The sequence below is a fragment of the Papio anubis genome, chromosome 16, assembly GCF_008728515.1.
Source record: "Papio anubis isolate 15944 chromosome 16, Panubis1.0, whole genome shotgun sequence".
Classification (NCBI taxonomy): Eukaryota; Metazoa; Chordata; class Mammalia; order Primates; family Cercopithecidae; genus Papio; species Papio anubis.
The window spans coordinates 4,397,328-4,425,130 of NC_044991.1; the positions used below are offsets into that span (position 1 = coordinate 4,397,328).

General features: G+C 54.2%; 1 protein-coding gene across 1 annotated transcript; it reads right to left on the minus strand.

Moving 5' to 3' along the window:
* Positions 1-931: 931 nt before the first annotated feature.
* Positions 932-27,705, minus strand: TTC38 (tetratricopeptide repeat domain 38). Its single transcript, XM_003905706.3, has 14 exons — positions 27,589-27,705; positions 27,070-27,147; positions 22,938-23,019; positions 21,306-21,477; positions 19,671-19,844; positions 16,612-16,687; positions 13,292-13,411; positions 10,981-11,040; positions 9,738-9,776; positions 7,916-7,997; positions 6,494-6,659; positions 5,504-5,663; positions 5,166-5,239; positions 932-2,140 (listed from the first exon to the last, which is right to left on the minus strand). Exons 1-14 carry the CDS (start codon positions 27,619-27,621, stop codon positions 2,047-2,049), a joined length of 1,410 nt encoding a protein of 469 aa, XP_003905755.2. The 5' UTR covers positions 27,622-27,705; the 3' UTR covers positions 932-2,046.
* Between the last annotated feature and the right edge of the window lie 98 nt (positions 27,706-27,803).

The following is a 27,803-nucleotide window of genomic DNA, read 5'->3' on the forward strand; positions in this document are numbered from 1 at the left end:
ACCCTATGTCATGATCTTAAGCTTCCTGAGGTTAGACCAGAAGCAGATGCCAGCACCATGCTTCCTGAAAAGCCCATGGAACTGTGAGCCAATTAAACCTCTTTATAAATTACCTAGCCTCAGGTATTTCTCCATAGCAATGCAAGAAGGCCGAATACAGAGTTCGACTTCATTTATTTATGCATTCATTCACCAACTTTCACTGACAGCTACTCAGTGCAGGCCATGTGCCAGGTGATGGATGCTGTCCCTGACCTGGAGAGGTCACAGCAGGGGTGCAGTAGCAAGGACACATGCCAAGGGCTGAGGGGCACAGAGGCAGCACCCTCACCAGCCTGCAGTGGGGGTTGGGGGGTAGAAGGCTTCCTGGAGGAGGGACCAGGGTTCCCAATTGCACAGCTAAGTCATGTCTTGCTTGCAACTAGGAGAGGGGAGGGAGGCTCCCCTTAGGACGTGTCCCTAGTTCCTGGGTAGAGAAGGCGACTCTCTGAAAGTCCTACTATAATTACCCATTTTCTTGACTAGATGCCCCACCTACTTTTTTTTTTCCCCCCCCTTGAGATGGGAGTCTGGCTCTGTTGCCCAGACTGCAGTGCAATGGCATGATCTTGGCTCACTGCAATCGCTGCCTCCCAGGTTCAAGCAATTCTCCTGCCTCAGCCTCCCAAGCAGCTGGGATAAGATGTGTGCCACCATGCTCAGCTAATTTTTTTATTTTTAGTAGAAACAGGGTTTCACCATGTTGGCCAGGCTGGTCTCGAACTCCTGACATCAGGGGATCCACTCGCCTCGGCCTCCCAAAGTGCTGGGATTACAGGCGTGAGCCACTGCGCCTGGCCTGGCCTGCCCCGCCCCACCTACCTTAAGTTCAGGGAGAAGCCACCTCCCCAGGACCCAGCCCCAGGCCTGCACCATAGATGCTCAGACTTGAAGGAACTGATTAATAATTCATTTTAACCACAGAAATTTGCCTAGGCTTGAGCACACTGTGGGGACTCAATAGATTTGGAGGCCTCCTCTCTTCTAGGAGGCCTGCTTCCTGCCCTGATGAATCCCTACCTAATTTCAGTACAAACTGAGGAACTTGAAAAACATCTGTGCACTGGGACCTCCCCTCACAGGAAAGCTGAAAGCAGCACAACTCAGTCAGCAGCACATTCAGGAGGTGCTCAGTGGGGAAGCAGGAGACAGAGGCGGCACTAACAGGGCCCACTCCAGGCTTGTCACAGCCACACATCACAGCACTTTGCATTTTGCCACAGCAGAGAAGCTCTGAGCTCAATCCCTGCATCTCAAAAGTGCATTTATGATTAAAATCATGCTCGACATGAAGCCTTATGATGTGCAGTTTAAAAAGAGAAACGGGTCCAAATCAGCACCAACAGAGCCCCCCAGGGGGCTCCAAGACGCCCCAGAGATAGCAGGAGGACCCCATGTGCACGTTCATCTGTAAGGAGGGCGGTGGATGCAGCAGCAGGGGGCTGAGCCCAAAGGCAGCAGGTGGGGCCTCTCGTAGTGTGACCCTGGGCAGGCCACTCCCCTACCCCGGTACCCTCACCTGAAAAATGGGACAGCAACACAATGAGATGACAGAACCTGTCTAGAATATAAGGGAAAGAATGAAAAGGTCCATCCCAGGGGCAGCCTGGAAGGGGACAGGCGGTGGTGGGAGGCTGGCTGCCTCTGGAAGACCTGTCCTAGTGGAATCAGCTCCCACCCCTGCCCTGCCTTCCAACCCTTGAACCACCAGGCAGTAGACACATTCCCCTGGGAAACAGAATTTGCAAGGCAGGTGGAAAGAGCAGCACTCGCACTGGCTGTGACTGCTGAAAAATGCACATTGGCCCTTCTCAAGCACTGAAAGGAGATTTAGAATCACATTTAAAATTAACCTCTGACCCCCTTCCCGTAAAACTGAAGATCACCCTCTAACAGCCCTAACAAACAGGCTCCAGCCGTCTCCTGACCCTAACCCGGTGCAGCACGCTGACTGGACGCAGCGAGGCCATCACCGAGGTTCCGCAGGGTGGAGGCGGCCACGCTGGCTCACTGCATGAGGTGGACGCTTGCCGCCTTGCGGATGAGCCGCTCAGTCAGGGGCGAGTTGGGCTTCAAGGCATCACGCTCCATCAGAAGGCTCCTGTGGAAACAGACATGGAGGTTCTCTTGCAGAACATTCTAGAGGGATGTGGGGCCTGGTGGTCCCTTGGTCCCAAGGCAGAACACAGGCAGGCTGGACTGCGGCACTGAGGGAATAGCAAGGGCCAAGGCCCAGGGGCAGGAGGCCTGGTCTCAGTTTGGAGAGAGGTAAGGATGGGAGGGCACAGACCTCCAGTGCAGGAAGCCACACTCAAGATGGGGCAGAACAGGTATGAGTGGGGAAAACCCAGGTTGAAAGAGAGAAAGCCCAGGTACACTTTGAGGTAAAGACCCTGCTGTGAACTGAATGTCTGTGTCCAGGCTGAATGTATATGTTGAAGCCCAAATGCCCAAGGTGATAGTATTAGGAACAAGGCCTCTTGGAGGTGATTAAGTCATGAGGGTGGGGCCCTTGTGAATGGGATTAGGGCCCTTATAAGAAGAGGTGGATGTGGTGGCTCACCCCTGTAATCCCAGCACTATGGGAGGATGAGGCAGGAAGATTCCTTGAGCCCAGGAGTTTGAGTTTACAGTGAACTGTGATCACACCACTGCATTCCAACCTGGGTGACCAAGACTTTGCCTCTAAAAATATTTTAAAAATTTAAAAAGAAAGAAGAGACGTAAAAGAACTGGCACTCAAAGGAAAGGTCATGTGAGGACACAAGAAAATGGCTGTCCACAAGCCAGGAAGAGAGGCCTCAGCAGCAACCGAACCCAGCCAGGCCTTGGTCCTGGACATTCCAGCCTCCAGAACCGTGATACAATGCATGCCTACTGTGCAAGTCGCCCAGTCTGTGGCACTGTTTTTTTTTTTTTTTTTTGAGATAGAGTCTCCCTCTCACATTCAGGCTAGAGTGCAGTGGTGCAATCTCAGCTCACTGCAACCTCCACCTCCCAGGTTCAAGTGATTCTCCTGCCCCAGGCTCCTGATTACCTGGGATTACAGGCACCCACCACCATGCCTGGCTAATTTTTTGTATTTTTAGTAGAGGCAGGGTTTCACCATATTAGCCAGGCTGGTCTTGAACTCCCAACCTCGGGTGATCCACCCGCCTTGGCCTCCCAAAGTGCTGGGATTACACCCATGAGCCACCACGCCCGGCCTGTCTGTGGCACTTTTAAAGTAACAGCCCAAACTGACGAAGACAGTCCCCAAACATCTGACAACAGTGGTTCTGTAGGGCGTGGGTGGTGTGAAAGGGCTGGGGCCAGGCACTCAGTGTGTGGGGGCACCATGGCTGGGGGTGGAAGGTTTCCCACCCTGGGGGCTGGTGACCTGTGCTGATAGCCCCATGGATGCTGCCTGGTGGCAGGACAGGACTTGGAGAGAAGGCACCCCCGACACCTACTGCGGTCCGCTCCCCGTGCAGCCTGCTCTCCCCCACTGGGCCTTGGGGAAGGCCACATCAGCACCGCCGCATTGCCCCCCAGATGCTCACCCCAGCTCCACCCTCAGTCCTCCTGTCCACACAGCCACTTTCCCCACTGCTGCTGCCAGAGGCACCAACTCCCACCCACACCACAGCTTAAGCTCCCCAAGGGGCTTAACCACTAAAGAAACATGCATGGTTTTGTCTATGGCCATGTAAGGCAAAGTGGGGAGCATGTGTCCAAGACATTTTACAGTTTTAGGCGGTTCAAGTGCTGCCAGCTAGACCTGTTTCATCAGTACCACAGAACCTGCACGGCTCAGTTTGGGTAACCCTGCCTAGACGGAGCTGCACTGGTGCACCTGCGCCTAAACCACTGGGCTTGTCACCAGCCAAGGGCCTCCTGTGGACCCGGGCTGCCACCTGCTCTCACAGCACACCTTCCCCACCAGGCACCCCATGGCTCCTCTATTCCTCCTTCCACCTATGTCTGAGGGTCATGGGGGACCTGGGCAAGGAGAGGTGTCAAAGTTGCTCGTCAGGCATACAGGGGCTATGCAGCCTCCGGCCAAGGGCTCAGCAGCCTGAGTGGAGGGAGGCCAGCCGGGCCATGGAAGCACCAAGGCTGCTGGCAATGGTGGGGGCTCCTTGGAGTTCCCCTACCCTCTCATCTGCCAGCTATGCCACCCTCCTAACACTCACCTGCCAGCCACACCACCCTAACACTCAACTGCTAGCCACACCACCCTAACACACTCACCCTCCAGCCACGCCACCCTAACACACTCACCCTCCAGCCACGCCACCCTAACACACTCACCCTCCAGCCACGCCACCCTCCTAACACCCACCCTCCAGCCACACCACCCTAACACACCCACCCTCCAGCCACGCCACCCTAACACACTCACCCTCCAGCCACGCTTCTTAATTCTTCCTAACACTCCACCTCCAGCCACGCTTTCACCTCGACACTCCACCTCTTAGCCACGCCGCACCTTCCACCAGCCACGCGCACCTCCTAATACTTCACCTTCCAGCTTACGCTTACTCTCCACTCTTCGGCATTTCCATTTTAGTTTCCGGATGCCTGGCCTGGCTAAACCCACTGCACTTTCGGGTGTGCCCTCAGCTGCTGCTCCCTCAGTGTGAGTTTACGCGGTGGGTTCAGGTGGGATTGACTGTTCCCTGTCAGCCTCCCAACTACAGTAGATGGATTCCTGGTAGCCAGTGCCTGGTGTGCCTGCTCACTGCTGCCTCTCGGCACCCAGCACAGGCAGGCAGGAGAAATGAGCTGAGGTCTGAGCGCTAGGTGTCGGCCAGGTGCAAAAGGAGAAAGGGTGTTCCAAGCGTGCAAAGGCCCAGAAGCCTGAAAGAGCAGGACATATTTGCGTACTCAGGTAGCTTAGCATGGCTAAAAGGGAGTGGGCTGGGGAGGGTGGGAGGTTGGGTCTGGGCTTGGAGCGCTCCCACTTTGGCTGGAATTGGAGCCTGGCTAACAAAGGAGAACCAAATTCCCCACAGCCTCCCAACCTCACAGCCTCAGAAGCAGGAGCATCTCGGGCCAAGGGTGGTGGGGCTTCCAGACACTCCCGAGGTCTGCAGGGAGAGCCTATGAAAGTCGGGAGTGCTGGGCAGGGGCCAGGAGCTCACCGGGCCACATTCTTATGGACGCTGGAGGTGCAGTTTAAGGCCGCATGAATCAGCAGCTGGTTGAAGACGTCTCTCTGAAATATCAATTGGGCATGTGAGGCTCCTGTACCTCGGGATGGGGGAGGTGAGCCCCCGCCCACCGAGGGCTGCCTGCTCTCCAGGGAGACAGTGGTGTTGATGCCACACCCTCGATGACCAACTTACAGGGCGGGAGCGTGAGAGACACATTCACATCCACATTGTGGGCACCACCACCACGGGAGAGACTTGGGGGCTGCAGGGCACCCAGACTCCCTGGCCCAGTCCCCACGCGCCCCTGCTGGCAGCCATCGGCTCACCTGGGCATTGCTCCCACCGAGCTGGACGATCCGGTAGCGGATGGGCAGGAGCAGCTCCAGGACGCGGTCAGGGTTCCCGTCCTCAGCCTCCACCAGGGCCTGGCACAGGGGCAGCCCCACGTCTTGGGCCAGGAGGTGCTGGCAGTTCTCCCCTGGAGATCTGCGAACCCGAGACAGTGCCCTCAGCTGTCTGCCCATCACAGGACATCCGGGAGGGGCAGGGCCATTTCTTCCTCAGCGAGGTGTCCCTGGCCCAGTGCCTGACACATGCCACGCTGATGAGGTGAGGTGACAGGCGGGGCAGCCCATCAAGGGGACGGGACAGGGCACTAAGCTCAGACCTGGGTTGGAGTTCACCCATTTCCAGCTATCTGGTCCCCAACCTTCCAGCCTCAGTTTGCTCACTTGTGAAGCAGGCATAACAGTGCCAGTCTAACAGAACTGTCAGGATTGCTGACAAGACAGGCAAAGGCCTGGCACTGCAAGTCAAGGCAATCACCACCCCCCGAAGGGAATGGGCAGGGCAGCCCAGGTCCCCCAGGTCAGCCCTCACCAGCTCTTGCCAGGCACTATCCCTGATTTAGATAGGGAAACTGAGGTTCAGACCAGAGAAGCACCTCGTCCAGGACCTCAGGGCCTGTAAGCAGCAGGTGTCTCTGGTTTCAGGGCTTCGCTGTGTCCTCTCCATGGGAGGCAGCCCTGTGACCCTGAGGATCTCATACCCACGATGGGGATGGAGGCAGCTCTGTGTCTTGGGGCAACCAGTTGTAGAGCTGTGGGCCACACACTTGTTGGTGCACACGCCTCGGGAGTCTGCACCAGGGGACACATATCTATAGCGGTGCACACTGGGGAGCAGCCTCCATGGGCATCCCCCTGCTGCACTCACAGGCAGGGCAGGCACTGAACAGGTCTCGGCATGGCCCTAGCACCCCATCACCCTCTTGGCAGGGTGAGGACCCCCACCCCAAGAAGGTCCCCTCTGCATACTCGCTGGCGTCCCGCAGGGTGGTCAGCAGCTCCTGTGTGGTCTGGCGGTCGTGTGCACCCAGGGATGCCATCAGGAAGTGTGCGTCATTGAACAGCAGGATGTGGTCTCGGCTGTGCTTCCGGGTCACAGGCAGGACATCCTGCCACCGCTGGCCCACAGACACCCCTGAGGACATGGGGAGGAGACCCAGGGCCTGGAATGAGGCTCTGGGGTGTGTCCTGTGCAAGAGCCTCCCCCACAGCGCTTCCCTTGGAGGCCCTGATGACCTTGTCCCAGGTGAGAGGCCGGGGAGGTAGGCAGGGCCATGGGCAGTGTCTGGCCTCGTGCTTAGGCCTCTGTTAGGACTGTTTAATTATAGAAGCCATAGACACGTTAAGTAGGAAGCACATTTTAAAAAGTGTCAAAGGTTATTAAATAAAACCTCTGTCTGCTTTGACAAACCCCAGGCCTCTTGGATCCCCCGGCCTTCCCACACAACCCCTGGCTTCCCCATGGATGCCCCGGGCTCCCCACTTTTCTCTGGGTCTCCAGCCTCAGCCTGCCCTTCCCACCAGTGGGCTCCCTGGCTCTTGCACCCCTCAGCCTGCTGTTGCCTGATCTGACCACATCAAGCCCGCCCTCTGGCCTCTTGTTCTGCAGCAGGCTGCTGGCTTCTACGTCCCGGTAGCTTTGGATGGTCTGCTTTCTCTGAGTGTAACTCTTTCCCTTGTCTGCCCAGCAAGCCCCACACATGCTCCTGGGGCTCACATTTCACCTCCATTAGGAAGCCTTCTGAATCTCTAGAAACAGCTTGCCATGCACTCCCTCAGGTTCCTGAATTGCTCAGCCCAGGCCTGCACCCCTCATGGTACTGCTGACCCAGGGCCTAGCCCAGGCCTCTGTGGTTCCAGATGGCTCTGCTGAGCCTGAGGTAAGGGGAGAACCATCTGGCACCCCAGTGGTTGGCTGGAGCCCTCGACAGCCCCCAGAGCTGTGGCTGATCCCTCCAGGCTACCTGCAGAGCATGACAAGGTTGAGAAACCTGTCTACAATCCCAGGGAGTTGAGAAACTCTCTCATGTTTCAGGAAAGGAGGTGGCATCGAGACAGGTGGCCAGGTGCCACCAGTGCCCCGAAGGCTTGGCAGGCTGGCAGTGGGAACAGCACAGCAGGTGCCGCCCTGGGTGCAGAGCTGGAGGCTTCCACATCGAGGAGCGGTAGGAACTGTCAGAAAGGGCAGTGTGGCCTGGGCACCCCCTCCAGCTTTGGGCCAGCTAGGAGGCAGCTGCAGAGCGGTACCCAAGGCAGCGGCCAGGTCTGCAGAGGGGTCTGGAGCGGCTCACCCATGAGCTCTTGCCCAGCCCCGGGCCTAGGCCACAGTACCCTCTTCCTCATGGTGTGGGAGGAAGAGGCAGAAGCCAGTGGGGCTGCAGGGGTGGCTACCTTCCATCTGCAGGCGGTAGAGCATGGAGCAGCTGTCCACCACATCCAGCATTGTACCACTGGCCTGAAGGCTGGGAAGGATCTGGAAGACAGGGCGCCAAGGCGGGCTCAGCTGGTGGGCCAGATGAGGGGGCTGCAGGCACAGCTAGGGTCAGCCTGTCTAGGTGGGGTGGGGCCCGTATAGAGCAAGCCCTCTGCCACTGTCCCCATCACCCCAACTAACAGGCCCATCACCCTTGCCTGGGGTGTAGACTGCTCCAAGCACTAGAGGGGTCACCAGGTGGACCTGAAGAAACAGCCCACTGCATTGCATATCCAGGGCCCAGACCAGGCCCAAAGCATCGGCCACCTCCCACCCCCGGGCCGCCACCTCAAGTTCTTGGAGTATGTCACCCATCACTTTTTTTTTTTTTTTTTTTTAGATAGAATCTCCCTCTGTCGCCCAGGCTGGGGTGCAAATGGCGCAATCTCGGCTCACTGCAACCTCCACCTCCTGGGTTCAAGCAATTCTCCTGCCTCAGCCTCCTAAGTAGCTGGGATTGCAGGCGCCCACCACCACACCTAGCTAGTTTCTGTATTTTTAGTAGAAACGTGTTTCACCATGTTGGCCAGGCTTGTCTGCAACTCCTGACCTCAGGTGATTCACCAGCCTCACCCTCCCAAAGTGCTTGGGATTACAGGCGTAAGCCACCACACCCGGCCCACCCTTCATTTCTTACTACAACTTCCTGACCAAGGGAAATTATTGTGTGCTTTTCTCTGATGTTTAGATCCCCAGATCACAAGCATTTCTGTGGTTCCAGGCTTTTATGATGAAGCCATCCCTGGGGTCCTTGGAGCTGTGAGTCAGGCTTTTTTCCCCCTCTCAAAAGAATGTCTGGGCCCAGGGAGGAGGAATGGAGAGTTAGTGTTTAATGGGTATAGGGTTTCAGTTTGGGAAGATGAAGAATGTTCTCAAAATGGAGGCTGGTGATGGTTGCACAATGTGAATGCACTTAATGCCACAGAGCTGCACCCTTCTTTTTTCTTTTTTCCTTTTTTGAGATAGGGTCTCACTCTGTCACCCAGGCTGGAGTGCAGTAGCGTAGTCTTGGCTCACTATAACCTCTGCCTCCCTGGGTTCAAGCGATTCTCGTGCCTCATCCTCCTGAGTAGCTGGGATTATAGGCGCCCACCACCATGCCCAGCTCATTTTTTGTATTTTTAGTAGAGACAGGGTTTCACCACGTTGGCCAGGCTGGTCTTGAATTCCTGACCTCAAATGATCCACCCGCCTCAGCCTCCCAAAGTCTTGGGATTACAGGCATGAGCCACCACACACCCCGGCCTTGTACACGTAATTTTATGTTATTTTTATTTTATTATAGTGAAGAAAAATAATTCCAGCCGATTGCCCCATTGCACTCCAGCGTGGATAACAAGAGCGAAACTCTGTCTCAAAAAAAAAGAAAAAAATATTCCTATGGGTAGACCAGTTGTCTTACCAAAGAAAAGTGACCTGAAAGGGCTGGAGGAGAGTCCACAATTGCAGAGGCGAGGCCCTTAGATGTGTAAATCTACCAGCACCCTCGGGGTGAGCAGGGCCAACCACTGTCCACAGCATAGGCAGGGTTGAGCAGGGCCAACCGCTGTCCCCAGCATAGGCAGGGTTACGACATTGCTCTTGGCAAAATTAGCCCCAGCAGGCCTTACGCAAGAAACATCTTCTTGCTCCAGCTGTTTTTCTGGCTGGGACAATCCTGAAGAACTCAAAGATTTGGTCTCTTTGAGACTCAAAGGCAAAATGCTGCAACAAATTGAACACGGTGTGAGCGCAACTTACGTGAGTATCAAAGATGGTCAGCGCGGCCTCATATTCGCCCTGGAAGAATAAAGTTCTCCTGATTAAACTCTGGAGAAAGCAAAGTGTAATACTGGGACGTGAACTGAAAACGGCCAGGCCAAAGCCCCCTGAGCACGTGGCCTCAGGCTTCCACCTCCTCTCAGAGGGGGACAGGCAGTGTCTTGGTGGCATTGGGATGGGAGAAGGTGAACCTGCTTTCAACCGGACCTTTGGTTCCCCAGTGTAGAAAGGACAGCAGTACCTGTGCCGCCACCACTGAAGAAACAGTTGCTGTGGAAGCATTCTCTCTCTTAGTGGAAAAGTTAATATAGGTATTGCTCATACTAACTGCTGCAAGCTTTTTCATGTATTTCTTTCTAGTCTTTTTCTCTTTTTTTCTTTTTATTTTTGAGATGGGGTCTCACTCTGTCACCCAGGCTGGAGTGCAGTGGCACAATCTGGGCTCACTGTAACCTCCATGTCCCAGGTTCAAGTGATTCTCATGCCTCAGCCTCAGGATTACAGGGAGGCGCCACCACGCCCAGCTAATTTTTGTATTTTTAGTAGAGACCAGGTTTTACCATGTTGCCCAGGCTGGTCTCAAACTCTTGACCTCAGGTGATTTGCCTGCCTTGGCCTCTCAAAGTGCTGGGATTACAGGCGTGAGCACTGTGCCCAGCCGCCTTTTTCTTTTCTGCATATGTTTCCTCTCCTGTACATTTAGCTGGGTTCTGTGCTGTCTTCCAGACACTTTATCATCACATTCTTATGTCATGACAGGGCCCTCACGTTCTCAGCATTTCTCACTTTTTGGACATTCAGGGAGCTTCTAGCTTTTGTGCAGGATAAAGAGCACTGGAAGTGACAGTCTGGCACACGGAACCCTGTGGCGGAATCACTGGGGTCAAGGGTGTCACGAGCAGATGCCCCATACCCTGGCTCCCGCTGCAAGATCTCATGGCCCAGGCAGGTACACCCTGCGGGGTGGGCGTCTGGCTCTCCGCTCCAGCCACAGGCACTTGCTCTGAATGATCTCTACAAGTTATACACCACAGACGTGATTTCCAGGCCTCTACAGTGGAAAATCCCTACAACAGGTCAAGCCTGGAACGCTCTTTGGAAACATTAATGCTCCACTGCATCAGGGCTCCACGGGATGTGAATACACAACAAAAGCTAGAAAAATCTTTCTCCCTCTGGAATCTCTACAGGATAAGACAGGGCAAACAGACGGCCCCCTTACCTTCTCAATCAGATATAAAGCCCAGTGCCAATAGTTATGACAAGCCAACATATCCGAGTCCTAGAGGAGAAAAAAAAAAGAATGTATGAAAAGTCTGAAGGCCTATGGGAAGAAAAAATGTTGTTTTGTGCTAATGCAGAAACCATCTTTTTTTTTTTTTTTTTTTTTTGAGACAAAGTCTGGCTCTGTCCCCCAGGCTGGAGTGCAGTGGCACGATCTTGGCTCACAGCAACCTCTGCCTCCTGGGTTCAAGCGATTCTCCTGCCTCAGCCTCCTGAGTAGCTGGGATTATAAGTGTGCACCACCATACCTAGGTAATTTTTGTGTCTTTGGTAGAGACAGGGTTTCACCATCTTGGCCAGGGTGGTCTCAAATCTCTGACCTCAGGTGATCCGCCCACCTCAGCCTCCCAAAGTGCTGGGATTACAGGTGTGAGCCACCGCACCCGGCCACAGAAACCATCATCTTTGAGTGCAGGAAACAATATTCCATATCTGTGCTGGGCGCCTCCGGCCACACAATCTCTTCCACTTGGAAGGGCAGTGACTATCATGCTGCATTTACCAAGGAGGAAACGGAGGCCAGGGGAGGTTCCCAACCTGCTTGCCTGAGCTGGGGAGCAGCAGCCCCAGGACTGGTGCAGAGGAAGTTACTTCAGCAACTCCAGCTTTGCCTCCGTTACATGTGAAGTTGAGAAAAGGAATCACAGAGCCACTCCACAGGGAGTGGCCCAAGGCCCATGGGTGCCCAAACAGCTCAGGGCACTTGGATAAACTCCAGGCGCGGCGGCTCATGCCTCCCAAAAGTAATCCCAGCACTTTTGGGAGGCTGAGGCAGAAGGATCAATTGAGCCCAAGAGTCCAGGACCCACCTGGGCAACACAGGGAGGAGACCTTGTCTCTCTAAAAAAAAAAAAATTTAAATTAGCCAGGTGCTGTGGCACACGCCGGTAGTCCCAGCTATTTGGGAGGCCAAGGTGGGAGGATCGCTTGAGCCCAGAAGGTCGAGGCTGCAGTGAGCCCTGATTGTGCCATTGCACTCCAGCTTGGGTGACAGAGAGAGAACTTATCTCAAAAAACAACAGCAACAAAAAAAAACCAAACCAAACCAAAAAAACCTGCAGAGATCAGCAGGCCCAGGGCCAAACTCCAACAGGTGCTGGCAAAGCCCCGAGAGCCGGGGCGGGGGGGCGGTGCATGTCAGTGGCTCCCTTAGGCCGCCCTCAGTATGAAGCAGTGTTAAAGCAGGGCCTGTGCTGGGCTCAGAGCTGGCCCCTGCTAGGGTATTTCCAAGCTCGGGAGACTGGACTCGTGATCCTCAACAAGGGACAGTGCCCAGCACTCAAAAACCTCAAACAAACCTTACTGTCCCCGAGAAGGGAACCTGACAGCTGCCCCCTTGACAGAGCTGAATCTGGAGGCCCAAGGGTCCTCCGCTGCGCGGCTCAGACTGCACGGCCCCTGCTTGGGAGCCAAGTGCTCACCCTTCCCTGATTTCTTGCTGACCCCAAATACAAAGCGGGTATTCAATCAGCGCTGAGTGAGCGACCCTGTGTCCCTGTTCCGAGGAGGTCCCATCTCCCTTGAGCCCAACAGGCTCATCTGACGCAGCCCCATCTGTCCAGAGGGCCCACGTCCACCATGGCGCTAGCCTTTCCTTCTCTGAGGCCTCTGCAGGCGTTTCTGCCTCTGCCTGGACACCACCTTGCCTCCCATGGAAAGAGGGACTGACAAAGCCTCCTGCACGGCCCATGTCTGCCTTGTACCTGGGCTCTAGGACACCAAACTGTGCAGCTCTCCTCTCCCTCACAGGCCACTGTAGGCCTTGGAAGCCTTGCTCAAGCTGGTGACGGTTGGGATGCTCTCCATCATCCCCCTCTGTGTGGCACACACCTGCTCATCCTTCAGTAGCCAACTCAGAGGTTGCCTCCTCCAGGACACCTTCCCTGGCCACTGTCCCCCCAAGTCCAGTTGAGTTTAATGCTTCCTCTGGGTTTCCACATCCCACAGAGGGTCCCTGTCATGGTGTAGCTCATGTGCTTCTAGGAGGCTAATCGTTCCTCTTGACTAGGCCCTGTGAGGGCAGAGAAGTCTGGGCTGGACCCTCAGTGGAGTCCCTAGGGCAAGGTATAGGCCTGGGGTGGGGACTAAAATCTTGACTGTGCTCTGCTCAGCAGCCAAACACCTGAGGCAGGTGCAGGAGAAGGAGGAGAGGGAACCAAGCCCTATAACTCTTGTCCATAAAGCCTCAGCCTGACTCAAGGGGACGCACTGCATTTCCCAGGGAGGTGAGCCACCGACAAGCATCGTACCTTCCAGTGGGTCTCTGAGTGCTGCATGAATTCCAAGCCATCCTTGATCTCTGCTTTCATCTCGTGGATGTGAGCGACGGTGTGCACCGACCATGCGTCTGTCGGGTTAATAGATAAAGCCTACACAGGGTGTGGGGAAGAGGATTCCAGATAAAGCAGATCAGTCAGGCTGCCAGGGCAGGCAACGACAGGGGCAGACGTCTCTAAGGGGCAAGAGGGGCCTGGACTGAACGGGGTGGAGCAAGTGGGGGGATGGGGCTCCGACTCAAAACACTGACAATCAGCACCACTTCCCGCCTGCCCGGGCACACCAGCTCATGGGCCTCACTGCCTGGTTCACAGACGAGGAAGCTGACACTTAGGGAGGCTACGCAACTTCACCCAGCGGGACAGCGGCAGGATCTTTCCAAAGCCAGGGCTCAGACCCAAGCCCACAACATCTGCACACAGCCGAGGCGCCTGCAAAACATGCCCGCCCTCTCTGGGCCTCAGTTGCTGCCAGGAAGGCCACGGATGCTGCCTTCCTCTTAGAGAAGCGGTTACTGCCCAAGTGAACGCGGTGTGAACTGTCAAGTCCTCCAGTGGCTGTGGCTGCCTCTTTCCACTACCATATATGTGAGGACACGTGGCTTTCTGGGTGCAGAAACAGCTGGCTTCAAGGTTATCACAGTTCATGACAACAGCCACTCCCATGACCTGAGAGCTTGACAGCGACCAGAGAGGCAGGCTGGGCTCAGGGAATGATCCTCCCCCGCTAGCTGTTTCTTTCTTCTATTTATGTGTTCAGCTCATGTTTGCTAAGCATCTACTCAGTCCCAGGCGGAGCTTAGAAAATGGAGCAGTAGGCCGGGCGCGGTGCCTCAAGCCTGTAATCCCAGCACTTTGGGAGGCCAAGGCGGGTGGATCACGAGGTCAGGAGATCGATACCATCCTGGCTAACATGGTGAAACCCCGTCTCTACTAAAAATACAAAAAACTAGCCGGGCGTGGTGGCGGGCGCCTGTAGTCCCAGCTACTCGGAGGCTGAGGCAGGAGAATGGCGTGAACCTGGGAGGCGGAGCTTGCAGTGAGCCGAGATCGCGCCACCGCACTCCAGCCTGGGTGACACAGTGCGAGACTCCGTCTCAAAAAAAAAAAAAAAAAAAAAAAGAAAATGGAGCAGTAAACTGAGGCTGACAGAAGTCCCATTGCCTGGCTTGCGCCCAGGTCCCCCATGCCAAATCATGAGTTCCCGCCAGCCCCACTGCCTCAGTCTCCCCACGCCTTTCATAGGGGTCCAGAAGCCCCACGCTCCTCTGCCCTGGCCCAGCACCCGCTGAGATGCTTTTGGTGGGAGGTCGACCCCAGCAAGCCCTGCCTCTCTGCCCACCTCTCAGCTTTCGTGGGCCCGGCCCACTCCATGTGGGAACGGAAGGAAAGGAAGCGTGTCTGTAGGGGACTGTGGGCACCCCCGGGGCAGGGGCTCTGAGCACGGGACACTTGGGCACAGTCTAAGCAGGCTGGGCGCGGGGTCCTGAGATGGGACCCTGCTAAGCATGCTGCTTTCATGCATGGAGGGAGTGAAGGGTGGTGGCTGTCACCAGCTCTGATGGGCTGACCGGCTTCCTTCCTCTCTTGGAGTCCCACCATGGTTCCCTGGGAAGGAGTCCAAACTGCATTCCCAGGCTACAAGGCCCAGCAGAATCCAGTCCTCGCCTGCCCCTCTACAGTCCTGGCTCCTGGCTCCCCGGCTTGCTGCCTCCTCCCTAAGCCTCCACCCATCGAGCCACTTGGAGCTCCAGGTCCCCAAGCTCTGTGGCTGTGCCTGTGCCTGCTGCCTGCCTGCTCCTGCCCTGGCTCCTCCTGCCCTCACCAGCCTGGGGCTGCAGACACATGGCCCATGTGTTACCACCCCTGGCCCCATCACAGCCCCCTTTTCCTGCCCAGTAGTTGCCTGTGGGGTGCTGGTGTTGAAGTCAAAGAGTTGGTGCCTGCAAGACAAGGGACAGGAGGCGAAAGGGGATCAACGGAGCAGGAATGGACCCTATCCACCACTTCTTCCTCCTTGCAAGGCATGGAGGGGACTTGCCACATCTGGTTTGCCACAGCTACTCTTGTCCAGAGCTTCTCCAACTGTCTCAGGAGCTCTCAGGTGCCCAGATGGATGCCACCCATAGGAGGGCCCAGCTGCCATGGTCTCCAAGGGACTTTCCTACAGCTGATCCCTGGATGTGGTGTCTGGTCACCCAGGCCATAGAACCAAGACTGCCAGAAAGCCACTTGGGTTCCCCACCAGCCCTGACTCAGAGTTAAAGCAAAGACCATATCACTCAAGACACAATTCTCAGATTCTATAATCAGAGCAGTCTTCAGAGAGCCCAGGGACCCTTGGGCCCCAATGCTGTCTCCTGGGGAGGGTGCTGCAGGCCGACTAGGGCAACTACTGGGGGAAGAACCCCAGCCAGGATGTTGGGAGGTGCGGCCTGGAGCAGGCAGCTGAAAGGACAGCCGTTGCCAAGTGGCCTGGGTGGAATCCGGCTCTGCCATCTCTGAGCCATGTGGCCTTAGGCAGGCTCTAGCCTTGGCCTCTGAGCCTCGGGCCCCTCATCTGGGCAACAAGGAGTTGAACATCACGTGGGCAGGGCTGTGGGGACGCAAGCAGACACATATAAAGTGCCGCACAGAGCCGGGCACAGGAGGAGCTGTCACTCCCTTGTGCGTGGCAGCCCCTCCATGGGCCTCAGTTTCCAATCTTGCAAGAAGAGAAGTACAGGAGAGGGACCCCCAGAGCATGAGACCACCCGCGCCCCATGCCTGACAGCTTAAGCCTGCCCTCTGGCCCTGGGCCCAGTCACGCATGGGCACCCAGCAATCGTCATGACTGGCTATCATCACTCAGGTCCCTGAACCTCTGGTGCCGTGAGTGATGCTTAGAAATGCAAAGTTCAGGAAGGAAGAGCCAACGTTTATTTACACTTCACCTCCTACAAACTCCTGTCCCTGCAGGGCAGTGTGGGTGGGAGCCCAGACCTGCCACTCAGTGCAACCCCAAGTGAGTGGGCTGACCCCAGCTCCCTGTACCCCATCAACCTCATCTGTAGACGGGGAACCAGTGTTAGCCAAGGAACGTGGCTCTGGGGTCCTCAGGGGGCCACAGGTGAATGACAGCCCCTGGCAGGCGGCAGCTGCTCACACTAACATGAGCTCCCCAATCTCTCTGAGGAAGTGAGAGCGGGGATGGGGTTCACCAGGGTCACACATGAATGGTGCCCCTCACATACCCTGGTCCACCCGACAGCTGCTCCCCAAGGGGTCAGGCACCTTGGGAAGGACCCACTTACCTCTTTGGCGAGTTTTTCTGCCCGGTCGTAGAAGTTGGTTTCCATCAAGCCAAAAGAGTAGATGCCTTTCACATAGCTAAACACAGAAAAAATATCTCAGAATACAAAACGATGGACAGGTAGCAGTTCAAATTATGTCCCCACAAAGATACACTGGGGTCCTAACCGCCAGTACTGGGAATGTGACCTTTTTTGGAAATAGGGTCTTTGCAGAGGTAATCAAGTTTAGAGGAGGTCATATGGGATTAGGGTGGGTCCTAACACAATGACTGGTGTCCTTATAAGAGGGCCGTGGGAAGACACAGATGCAGAGGGAAGGAGGTAGGTAAAGACCAAGGCAGAGTGATGCAGCTGCGAGCCAAGGGACTTCAAGGCAACTCCGGACACCACCAGGCACTGGAAGAGGCAGGAAGGACTCACTCCTGAGGCTTTGCGGGCGTTGGCCCTGCTGACACCTTGGATGGGACTCTTGGCCCTCAAAGCTGTACCTATGTGCTGCTCCAAACCACCTAGTTTGCAGCCCTTTGCTATAGCAGCCACAGGAGACGGACACAACCTCCAACTCCATGCCAAGCTCTGTGCTTTTCAGCAATTCCGTGCTTCAGACTGGTGAGGGGCAAGATGAACATTATATCTGCACAATCATCCCCAAACCCGGCACAGAGAGTGGCCCTGCTCCTCAATTAGCATCCCACCTTCTAAGAATCAACACGGGTCTCCACTGAGAATAACAAGGGCTCTTTTCCTCCTGTCTGCATGGTGACATCCACCCAGAGGCATGACCCAGGGGCACCTCCCTGGGAAGCCTCCGTGACCTGTGGGCTGTCAACAGCTCCTCCTTGGCTTCCTCAGTGCTGTACACGGTCCCCTGCCTGGCCTGGAATGCACTCAGTGGACAGCCGGGTCCTCCTCAGACCCGGAGCTCCTACAGGCTGGGACCTGTCTGTCCAATTCACCCTCAGCCCAGGCCCAGTCCAGGATGGGCTGGAAGACATTACTGAATAATTGCACACTTCCAATCTCTCTCTCTCTTTTTTTTTTTTTGGAGACAGAATCTCGCTCTGTTGCCCAGGCTGGAGTGCAGTGGCACAATCTCAGCTCAGTGCAACCTCCGTCTCCTGGGTTCAAGCGATTCTCCTTCCTCAGCCTCCTGAGTAGCTGGGATTACAGGCACATGTCACCACACCCAGCTAATTTTCGTATTTTTAGTAGAGACGAGGTTTCACCATGTTGGCCAGGCTGGCCTCAAACTCCTGACCTCAGGTGATCCACCTGCCTCGGCCTCCCAAAGTGCTGGTATTACAGGCATGAGCCGCCGCGCCCGGCCCACACTTCCAATCTCATCTGCAACTGCCCACCCGAGTATCTAGGGTGGTCATACATGAAACAGGTTTCTTTCCTGTGATTTCTTGGAGTTAAGTTAAAACAAAATAGGGCAATGGGGCTTCTGAGACTAAGATGTTAGCTTCACTACTGTGGAAGAAGATTGATTCTAGTTTTTGTTATTCATTGAAGCAATGTCTTAAGCACTGGCTTCCAGAGTTATCTTTAAATATATATATATATATATATATATATGTGTGTGTGTGTGTGTGTGTGTGTGTGTCGTGTGTTTACTGGGGTCATTTAATCCTCAAGACTTAAACTATTTCTTGTATGCTTACTGTGTGACAGGTACTACTAGGTTCTTGTGATGGTTAATTTTTTATGTGTCAATTTGGCTGGGCCATGGTACCAGTTGTTTGGTCAAACACCAGTCTAGATGTTGCTGTGAAATACATATTCTTTTAGAGATGGAGTCTTGCTCTGCTGCCCAGGCCGAGTGCAGTGGCATGATTGCCAGCTCACTGCAGCCTCAAGCTCCTGGGCTCAAGAGATCCTCCTGTCACAGCCTTCTGAGTAGCTGGAACTACAGGCACATGCCACCGTGCCTGGCTAACTTTTTTCATTTATTTTTTCTTTTTGTAGAGACAAGGTCTTGCCATGTTGACCAAGCTTATCTCGAACTCCTGGCCTCAAGCAATCCTACAGCCTCAGCTTCCCAAAGAGCTGGGATTACAGGCATAAGCCACTGTGCCCAGTCCTGTGAAGCTATTTCTAGATGTGACTTGAGTAAAGCAGATTACCCTCCATGTGGGTGGGCCTCATCCAATCAGTTAAAAGTCTTAAGAGAAAGACTGAGGCCCCTAGAAGAAATTCCGCCTGCAGACTGCCTCCAGATGCGAGGCTAATGCTGACTCCTGCAGGAATTTCCAGCTTGCTGCCCTGCCCTACAGATTTTGAACTTGCCAGCCCTCACACTCACATGAGTCAATTCCTTAAAATAAATCTCTATCTCTCTGTCTCAGAGCTCTCTGGGCTTCTCTGGAGGGTGCTGACTAAATAATACAGCTTATTAACCTCTCTGAACCTCACAACTATCCTGTAATGAAGCTGCAGTGAAGTCATTCCTGTGTGGTGGTCACTGGGGCTGTTCATGCACATTCTAGGCCTCCTTCTCTTCCCAAGCACAAGGTAGAACTGTACTTCCTGGTCTCCTGTGGGTGGGCGAGGTCATGTGATCAGTTCTGGCCAATGACTTGGGAGTGGCAGGGTATCCTTTTCATTCTAAATGTTTAATTGCCACTGTAAGCCCCCCCAGGAAAGCTTGCTTTTCCCTCTTAGTGACAGGTGTGTCCAGAGGGCAGCTGCTTCATCAGCTGGGATCCTGGATGCAGACAAGGACATAGCGGCAGAGCCCTCATCCCTCCTAAGGTGCCATGTAGTATGAGTAAAAAATAAACCTTTGCTGTAATAAGCTTTGGGGAAGAAGAACCAGGGGATGTTTGTTACTGCAGCAAAAACAATCCCATACTGACCGATACCTAATGGTACTACCTCATCCACAGGTGGGATGAAAATCAAATGAAGAAAGTGAAGCCTTTGAACTTTAAGGAACTAGGAGAATAGCAACAATGGTCCCATTATTTTTAGGACAGGCCCAAGAGAGTCACCATATTTTTAGGGCAGAAGAGAGAGATTAAGAAACAGAAACAATGTGATTTCCAGTTGGCACATACCTGCTTAGGGGGATGTCAGGTGTCCAGAAGGGGTAAACTCGAGCAACAGAATCTCGCATCTGTTCCTGACAGCCCAGGTAAAAATAAACATCATGGGAAAATTTCAGGGCCAACATGTCTGTTGGGTGGTCCTGGAGAATCTGTTCCCATAGTTCACTGGCTTTCAGAAAGTTCCTGGAAACCGAGAAAGATTTCTCACCAACACTGAACACACAGTCCACCCACACAGGGAATGTAAGAGGCATCGTTTCTCACCAATGTCATGGTCTACATGGACGTCTTTTTTTAAAAATCAGTTTCTGGGCCGGGCGCGGTGGCTCAAGCCTGTAATCCCAGCACTTTGGGAGGCCGAGATGGGCGGATCACGAGGTCAGGAGATCGAGACCATCCTGGCTAACACGGTGAAACCCCGTCTCTACTAAGAAATACAAAAAATAGCCCGGCGAGGTAGCAGCGCCTGTAGTCCCAGCTACTCGGGAGGCTGAGGCCAGAGAATGGCGTGAACCCGGGAGGCGGAGCTTGCAGTGAGCTGAGATCCGGCCACTGCACTCCAGCCTGGGCGACAGCGCGAGACTCCGTCTCAAAAAAAAAAAAAAAAATCAGTTTCTGGCCAGGCGTGGTGGTTCCTGCCTGTAATCCCAGCACTTTGGGAGGCCAAGGCAGGTGGATCATGAGGTCAAGAGTTCAAGACCAGCCTGGCCAAGATGATGTAACCCCGTCTCTACTAAAAATATAAAAATGAGCCAGGTGTGGTGATATGTGCCTGTAATCCCAGCTACATGGTAGGCTGAGGCAGGAGAATCACTTGAACCCAGCAGGCAGAGGTTGCAGTGAGCCAAGATCGTGCCATTGCACTCCAGCCTGGGTGACAAGAGCAAAACTCTGTCTAAATAAATAAATAAATATCAATTTCTGTGTTAGGTTATGAACAGAAAACTGAAAACCCAGTGGGAAATTTTACTCTTCAGTTCAATTGAAAAAAAAAAACAGGTTTCACAAATTGCCGAGGATAATCCCACTGGAGACAGTCAGATACCTACATGAAGTCTCCGAGGTGGAACCACACCTGGGATGACTCACAAGGAAGACCAGGCAGCACCTCCCCAGTCTCAGGATCCCTGTACAATCGGCTAAGATCATCTAACTCTGCAGGGCATCTCGCCTGCCTGAGCAGACATGGGGGCCATCCCAGAGAACAAGGGAACCAGTGTGGGAACAGCGGGGGGATGACGTGAAAGCCAGTGCAAGAGCAAGGAACATATGGGCGAAGATTTGATTTGATTGTTTATTTCCCACTAGAAGAAGCATGTTTTCTTCTCTCCTCCCTAACCTAGTAATTTCTGTAGAGTGACCCTATTATTTTTGTAAGGAAAATAATATACAATTTACTTAATGAAACAAAGTAAGTTACTTTTAACACTAAGTTGGGAATCTTCACCAACTGCTTCCTCACTCAGCACTCCACCAAGGACGGGGAAGCAGAGGATGTGATTTTCCATGAGAGCATCTCAGGAGACAAGGAGAGAATCACTCTCCCACCCCGCCCTGCTCCCAAGGGCGACGGGAAAGGGATACCCTGCCACTCCCCCAGCATAGCCTCAGGGTGCCAGCTCCCGGCCCAGGAAGGCCCCTCACCCCTTGGCAAATGTCTCTACTGCAGACACGTGCAACTGCTCCCGCCTTGTCAGCGGCTGGGTTCTTGAAATCTCCACCATTGTCTTCACAGCCAGGTCCAGCTCTTTGTCCAGCTTCACGGAGCTTCCAGTGCCAATCAGTACAAGGCCAGTAGAGATGGCGTGGCCCATTGCTGGTGGAGGTTAGAGAACAGCTGGTGGTTCAGCCCAGCCCAGCCCAGCCCAGACTCCACATGTCACAGAGACATCCCATGTCCCAGGAGGGGCCAGCCAGGCAGCAGTAGGCTGTGCACTGTGGCCCTGCCGACTGTCCAGAACTCAGCCTTGGCACTTGTCAAGCATGGAGCAAACGGCAAGCCTAAAGGCACCCTTGAATATTTGTCTAGTGAGGGCATTGTGCTGAGTGCCAGTGTCTAAAGCACCTTCCCCTTCACTGGATGAGCCACTTAGCGGCTGCCTGCAGGCTCATCAGCGGCCACTATCACACAGCCAGCACACGGCTCCCGGGAGGCATCAGTGGATGCTGCTCATGACGGGCTGGACCAAGGAGGCCCCGGAGCACAGAAGTCACGATCCCGTCTGTGCTGCTCACACATGCTAAAAGTTAGGGGGTGTGTGCCTTGTGGCCCTCGCAGCAGCCTTGCTGGCAGGAGTGCAGGCCCCCAGGCCACACTCTGGGAGAGCCAGGGTGTCCACTGGCATTTGGAACTTGGTCACTGGCTCAGGCCTGGGATCTAGGACCCAACCATAGTGCTAGGACCACCCATGTGGCCCCTGGAAAACAGCTGGTGATTCCGATGGTTGAGCCCAGCCCAGCTGATGATTCAGGTGGTTGAAGGCCCCTGATCAGGGCTCAAGGTCTGCTCAGAGTCCGAGCCCACCCCTGGCTCCTGGCTCCCCATGACTGGGTTTGGCTCTCTGTTCTCCCCCAGTTATTTCCTTGTTTGTCCTCTCCAGGGCAGTACAAGCCCCTGCCTTAAATCTGACCAGGCTGCAGCAGGGTGAGAAGGGGGTCCCTGCCACCCTGACAAGACTCTGTCCCCTCATCAGCCCTTCCCCCAGGCCCGGAACCTTGCTACACCCTGGAACCACCCACCGTCAATGCACTGTGCTGGCTTCCCATGCCCGCTGTACACATGGCTTGTCTGGATGCCAGCCTCTGTCACCCATCGGTGATCACCTCACCCTGGCCACTTAGATGAGGTCTCACTGGTCCCCTGACGGAGGCTGCAGCAGCCACCTCTCATGTTCCAGCGGCCTGGGCCTTGGATTCAGGAAGCTTATCTAATCCCAGTTGTCAATCACCAGCTGGGTGGCTTTAAGTACGGTCTTACTCTTGCCAACCCTCAGTTTCCTCATCTGAGAAATGAGATCAGCATCTTTATTCAGTAATTGATGGTAATCAGAGAAAAGGCAAGAAAAATGCCTATTAGAACCTGGCATCTTTATGGGAGTGACTGTTTTTCCAAATACAAAGGCAGCTGTCATCGTCTCTCCCTCTGTGCAAATGCCACCCTGGTTACTGCCACCCAACCTGCCTTCCCCATCCCAACTGTGTGTCTGTGATAAAGAAAAGAGAGAGGGGCTGGTTGTGTCAAGCGTGGCTCCTCCACCCAGGGAAGGAGTTACTCACCGAAGGTTGGATCTGCTGCTTTGAGCTTTGACAGGCAGCCCTCGATGCCACCGAGACTCTTGTCATTGGTCCATTTTACATACTAAAATGGGAAAAGCAAAACAAGTCCTCACGGAGCCCTTGGATCATTTAGCAAAGGTGTGGCTCTAAATCCAGGTTCACACTCTGGGAGGCCAAGGCGGGCAGATCGTTTGAGGTCAGGAGTTCGAGACCAGCCTGACCAACATGCTGAAACCCCCATCTCTACTAAAAATACAAAAATTAGTGGGGCATAGTGGTGCACACCTGTAGTCCCAGCCACTTGGTAGGCAGAGGCATGAGAATCACTTGAACCCGGGGGCCAAGGCTGCAGTGAGCCAAGATCGCGCCACTGCACTCCAGCCTGGATGACAGAGAGACTCTGTCTCAAAAAACAAAAAATAAAAATAAATCCAGATTTGTTTTTCTTTGTACAACACTGAGTGTTTTCTGGACTCTAATCCAAAGAAGGCATAACCTGGCTGACAACTTTCTTTATATGAAGAAATGAAATACACATCACCCGAGGCGCACTTTCTAGGGCTAGGGATGCTGCATTTCCAAAAAAGAAACATCAAAAGGCAGGTTCTGGCCAGGTGCGATGGCTCACGCCTGTAATTCCAACACTCTGGAAGACCGAGGTGGGTGGATCACTTGAGGGCAGGAGTTTGAGACCAGCCTGGCCAACATGGCGAAACTCTGTCTCTACAAATAATACAAAAATTAGTCAGGCATGGTGGCATGTGTCTGTAGTCTTAGCGACTTGGGCAGCTGAGACTTGGGAGGCTGAGGCAAGAGAATCGCCTGAACCTGGGAGGTTGCGGTGAGCCAAGATAGCACCACTGCACTCCAGCCTGCATGACAGAGATAAGAAAAAAAAAAAAAAGGGGCAAATTCCTCCTGACAGGTGATCTGCTACACATCGGCTTCTTCGGCCCTAAGAGGAGCCTTGAAGTTGGTCACGACAGGAACATTCCTGCTTCTTATTCATTCGTTTTAAAATAGTCTGATAGGCGGTAGCGATTGGCTCCAAGCCTGTAATCCCAGCACTTTGGGAGGCTGAGGCGGGGTGGATCCGAGGTCAGAGATGAGACCATCCTGGCTAACAGGGTGAAACCCGTCTCTACTAAAAAAATACAAGAAAAACTAGCGGTGAGGTGTGACCTGTAGTCCCAGCTACTCCGGGCTGAGGCAGAGAATGGCATGAACCTGGGGCTGAGGGCTTGCAGTGAGTGGAGGCTCGGCGCCACTGCACTCCAGCCTAGGCTGACAGGCGGAGCTGTCTCAAAAAAAAAAAAAAAAAAAAAAAAATAGTCACAGTAAACATTCATTTTAGAGAGTCAGAAAGACACAAAAAGCTGAAAGGCAAATCTTTTTTTCTTTTTTTAAGTGAGACAGAATCTTGCCCGCAATGGCCCGAGCTGGAGATCTGGCATGATCTTACTGCAACCTCTACCTCAGGGTTCTCAGCAATTCCCCTGCCTCAGCTCCTGTAGTAACCAGGATTACAGGTGTGTACACGCCTGGCTAATTTTTTTGGGGCAGAGTCTGCGGCTCTGTTGCCCAGGCTGGAGGGCAGTGGTGCTATCTTGACTCACTGCAACCTCCACCTCCCTGGTTCAAATAATTCCCCTGCCTCAGCCTCCCAAGTAGCTGGGATTACAGGTGCACACCACCATGCCCGGCTAATTTTTTTTGTATCTTTAGTACAGATGGGGTTTCACCATGTTGGCCAGACTGGTTTCGAACTCCTGACCTCAGATGATCCACCTGCCTCAGCCTCCCAAAGTGCTGGGATTACAGGTGTGAGTCACCGTGCCCAGCCCATCGTCATTTTAAACAATTTGGTGTATTGGTACCTGGTCCTTTATTCAAATGCCTCTTTTTTAAAAAAGTCCTAGACCTATAATCATGCATTGGATTTTAAAATATGCCCTTTCAGTTATCTAACCTACATCTACACAGAATTAGTACATGTATGCGTGTGTGTGTGTGTATATATATATATACATATATATATATATTTTAAGACGGGGTTCACTCTGTTGCCCAGGCTGGAGTACAGTGGCACAATCAGAGCTCACTTCAGCCTCAACCTCCTGGGCTCAAGCAGTCCTCCTGCCTCAGCCTCCCAAGTAGCTGAGACTATAGGCTACACAAGCATTTTGACAAGATAGAGGAGGGTTGGCACAGAGATTTAAAGAATCGAAGTTCTAACACAGGACAGTACAGAGACACCAATACACGGGACAAAATATGCACAGGCTGGGAGGATGAGCTACCACTGATTGGGGATGTGGTGTGTAACAAATCGAGTACTAGGGGCCAGGAGTGGTGGCTCACGCCTGTAATCCCAGCACTTTGGGAGGCCAAGGCCGGGGGATGACAAGGTCAGGAGTTTGTGACCAGCCCGACCAACATGGTGAAACCCCGTCTCTACTAAATATACAAGAAGTATGGCGGTGGGTGGCTCAAGCCTGTATCCCAGCACTTTGGGAGGCGAGGCAGTGAGATCATGAGGTCAGGAGATCGAGACCATCTGGCTAACGGTGAAACCCATCTCTACTAAAAATACAAAAAACTAGCGGTGGTGGCGCCTGTAGTCCCAGCTACTCGGGAGGCTGGCCGAGGGAGAATGGCGTCCAACCTGGGGCCGGGCTGCAGTGAGCTGAGATCACAGCCCTGCATTCCCAGCCTGCGTGATCCGACCCTGCACTCCAGCCTGCACAAAGAAGCAGAGACTCGTCTCAAAAAAAAAAAAAAAAAAAAAAAAATTAGCCAGGCGTGGTGGCGCTGCCTGTAATCCCAGCTACTCCGGAAGCTGAGACAGGACAATCACTTGAACCCGGGAGGTGGAGGTTGCAGTGAGCCAAGATTGCGCCATTGTACTCCAGTCTGGGCGAGAGGGCAAGAGTCCATCTCAAACAAAAAACAAATCGAGTACTCTAAAGAGGCCAGCGAGGTACAGGAAGGGCAAGTGAGCCAGGTCAAACACAAAATAAACAACTCAGATGCCCACAGCAGAGTCCCTCTGCAGGGCAGGCTAGGAACAGCAGGGCAGGTTGGGAACAGGAGGGGCACCCATGGCACAGCTCACAGCATTCCATCAGTCCTCTCTTGTTCAGCCGGTAGGCTTCTAAGAGCTCCCTGGGTCCTCATGTTATGTGGATGAAGTCAGTATGCAGGGGCCTCACTGCCCATGCCAAGGCCAGCTTTAGTTTTCTATCAGTGTAGTTAGGCCCAGGTTCACCCTGGTTCTGCCTCTAATTCATGGACAACCTTCAAGTCAAGTAGGTTCAACTCTCTGAGCCTCAGTTCTCCTACCTGTCAAACAAACTAGTTGGATCTTCTGAGACTTAGTTATAAAACTATAGGACCCTTCATGGGTAGAGAAATGACTGGTAATGTGGCAGGAGGTCTTGGCACAGCCTAGGTGAAGACAGTATATTCACAGATGCATCCCAGGACAGGATACCATGTCCTAAGTAGCCGAGCCCTGCATCAGACCCTCAGCAGGCCACAAGGGGAGGCCCAAGGAGGCCAGCACCCTCAAAAAACATCCCCATGGCGCCCACTGCTATCCACCCACCACTCAGAGTCCTGGGGAAGGAGGGTGAGTGCAGAGGCCCTCTCAGGACTCTGTGGGTGGCAGAGATATGTCCCCACGTCCTCCAGTACAGAGTGCACAGATGTACTGCCATCTATTGCTAAGGTCATGGCGCAATTTAAAAAGCATTCCCCAATTTAAAAACCTTCCCAGGCCGGGCACGGTGGCTTACGCCTGTAATCACAGCACTTTGGGAGGCCGAGGCGGGCGGATCACAAGGTCAGGAGAACCAGACCATCCTGTGAACGGTGAAATCCCATTTCTACTAAAAATACAAAAAATTAGCCGGGCGCGGTGGCGGGCGCCTGTAGTCCCAGCTGCTCAGGAGGCTGAGGCAGGAGAATGGCGTGAACCCGGGAGGCGGAGCTTGCAGTGAGCCGAGATTGCGCCACTGAACTCCAGCCTGGGCGACAGAGTGAGGCTCTGTCTCAAAAACAAAAGCAAACAAACAAAAACCTTCCCCTAGACCTCCACAGAAGGGGCCGCGGCCTCTCTAGGCAGGCATACCTGGGTCAGCGTGGCATCAAACAGCTTGCAAGCTTCATTGCTTGTGGTGGAGAGCGGGAGCCTCGCATCCTTCCAGGCCTACAGACAGCAAGGAGGGAAGAGCAGGACTTTCTTCCCAGGAGCCCTTCAAACTTCAACATACACAAGTCACCTGGCCCCTCTGACCTCCACCTTCCTCATCTGCAAGATGGGCTCAGGCTCCCTGTCCTGGGCTGATTCCAAGGAGCCCCTCACCTTTGCAGGCTTCTCTGCGTCCCACGCCATGCCCAGTGAGCTACGATTTTTAGGAGGTCTTGGGGTCTCCCGAGTACCCTGACAGGTGCCCCTTATTTCCCTCGGTGGGGACTCCACAAGAAGGGCCTCGGGTCCCTTCTAGGTGTTGCCGCGGACGCGCCCGTGCGTCCAGGACTCACCCTACGCCCGGCGACCAGGCCATGTCTCCCACCATTCCGCCAGCACCAGGCCACTCCCAACACCCGGGGCCCGAGGGGGACCTGGCTGGGGGCAGCCTCCGTGTACCTGGCAGTCGCGCAGAGGTGAGAACGCGGCCATGTTGCCCCAGGTCGGAGTCCACGGGGAGCTGCGGGCACCCGCGCCTTCCGGGGAGCGGGCGGGGCGGGCGCGGAAGGGGCGGGGCGGGGTGGCCGCGCTCTCCCGCTTGCTCACTGGTGGGTTTTGGACAGACCCAACGTGGTCCACGATCCGCGGCCGGACTACTGTGTAACGCGACGGGT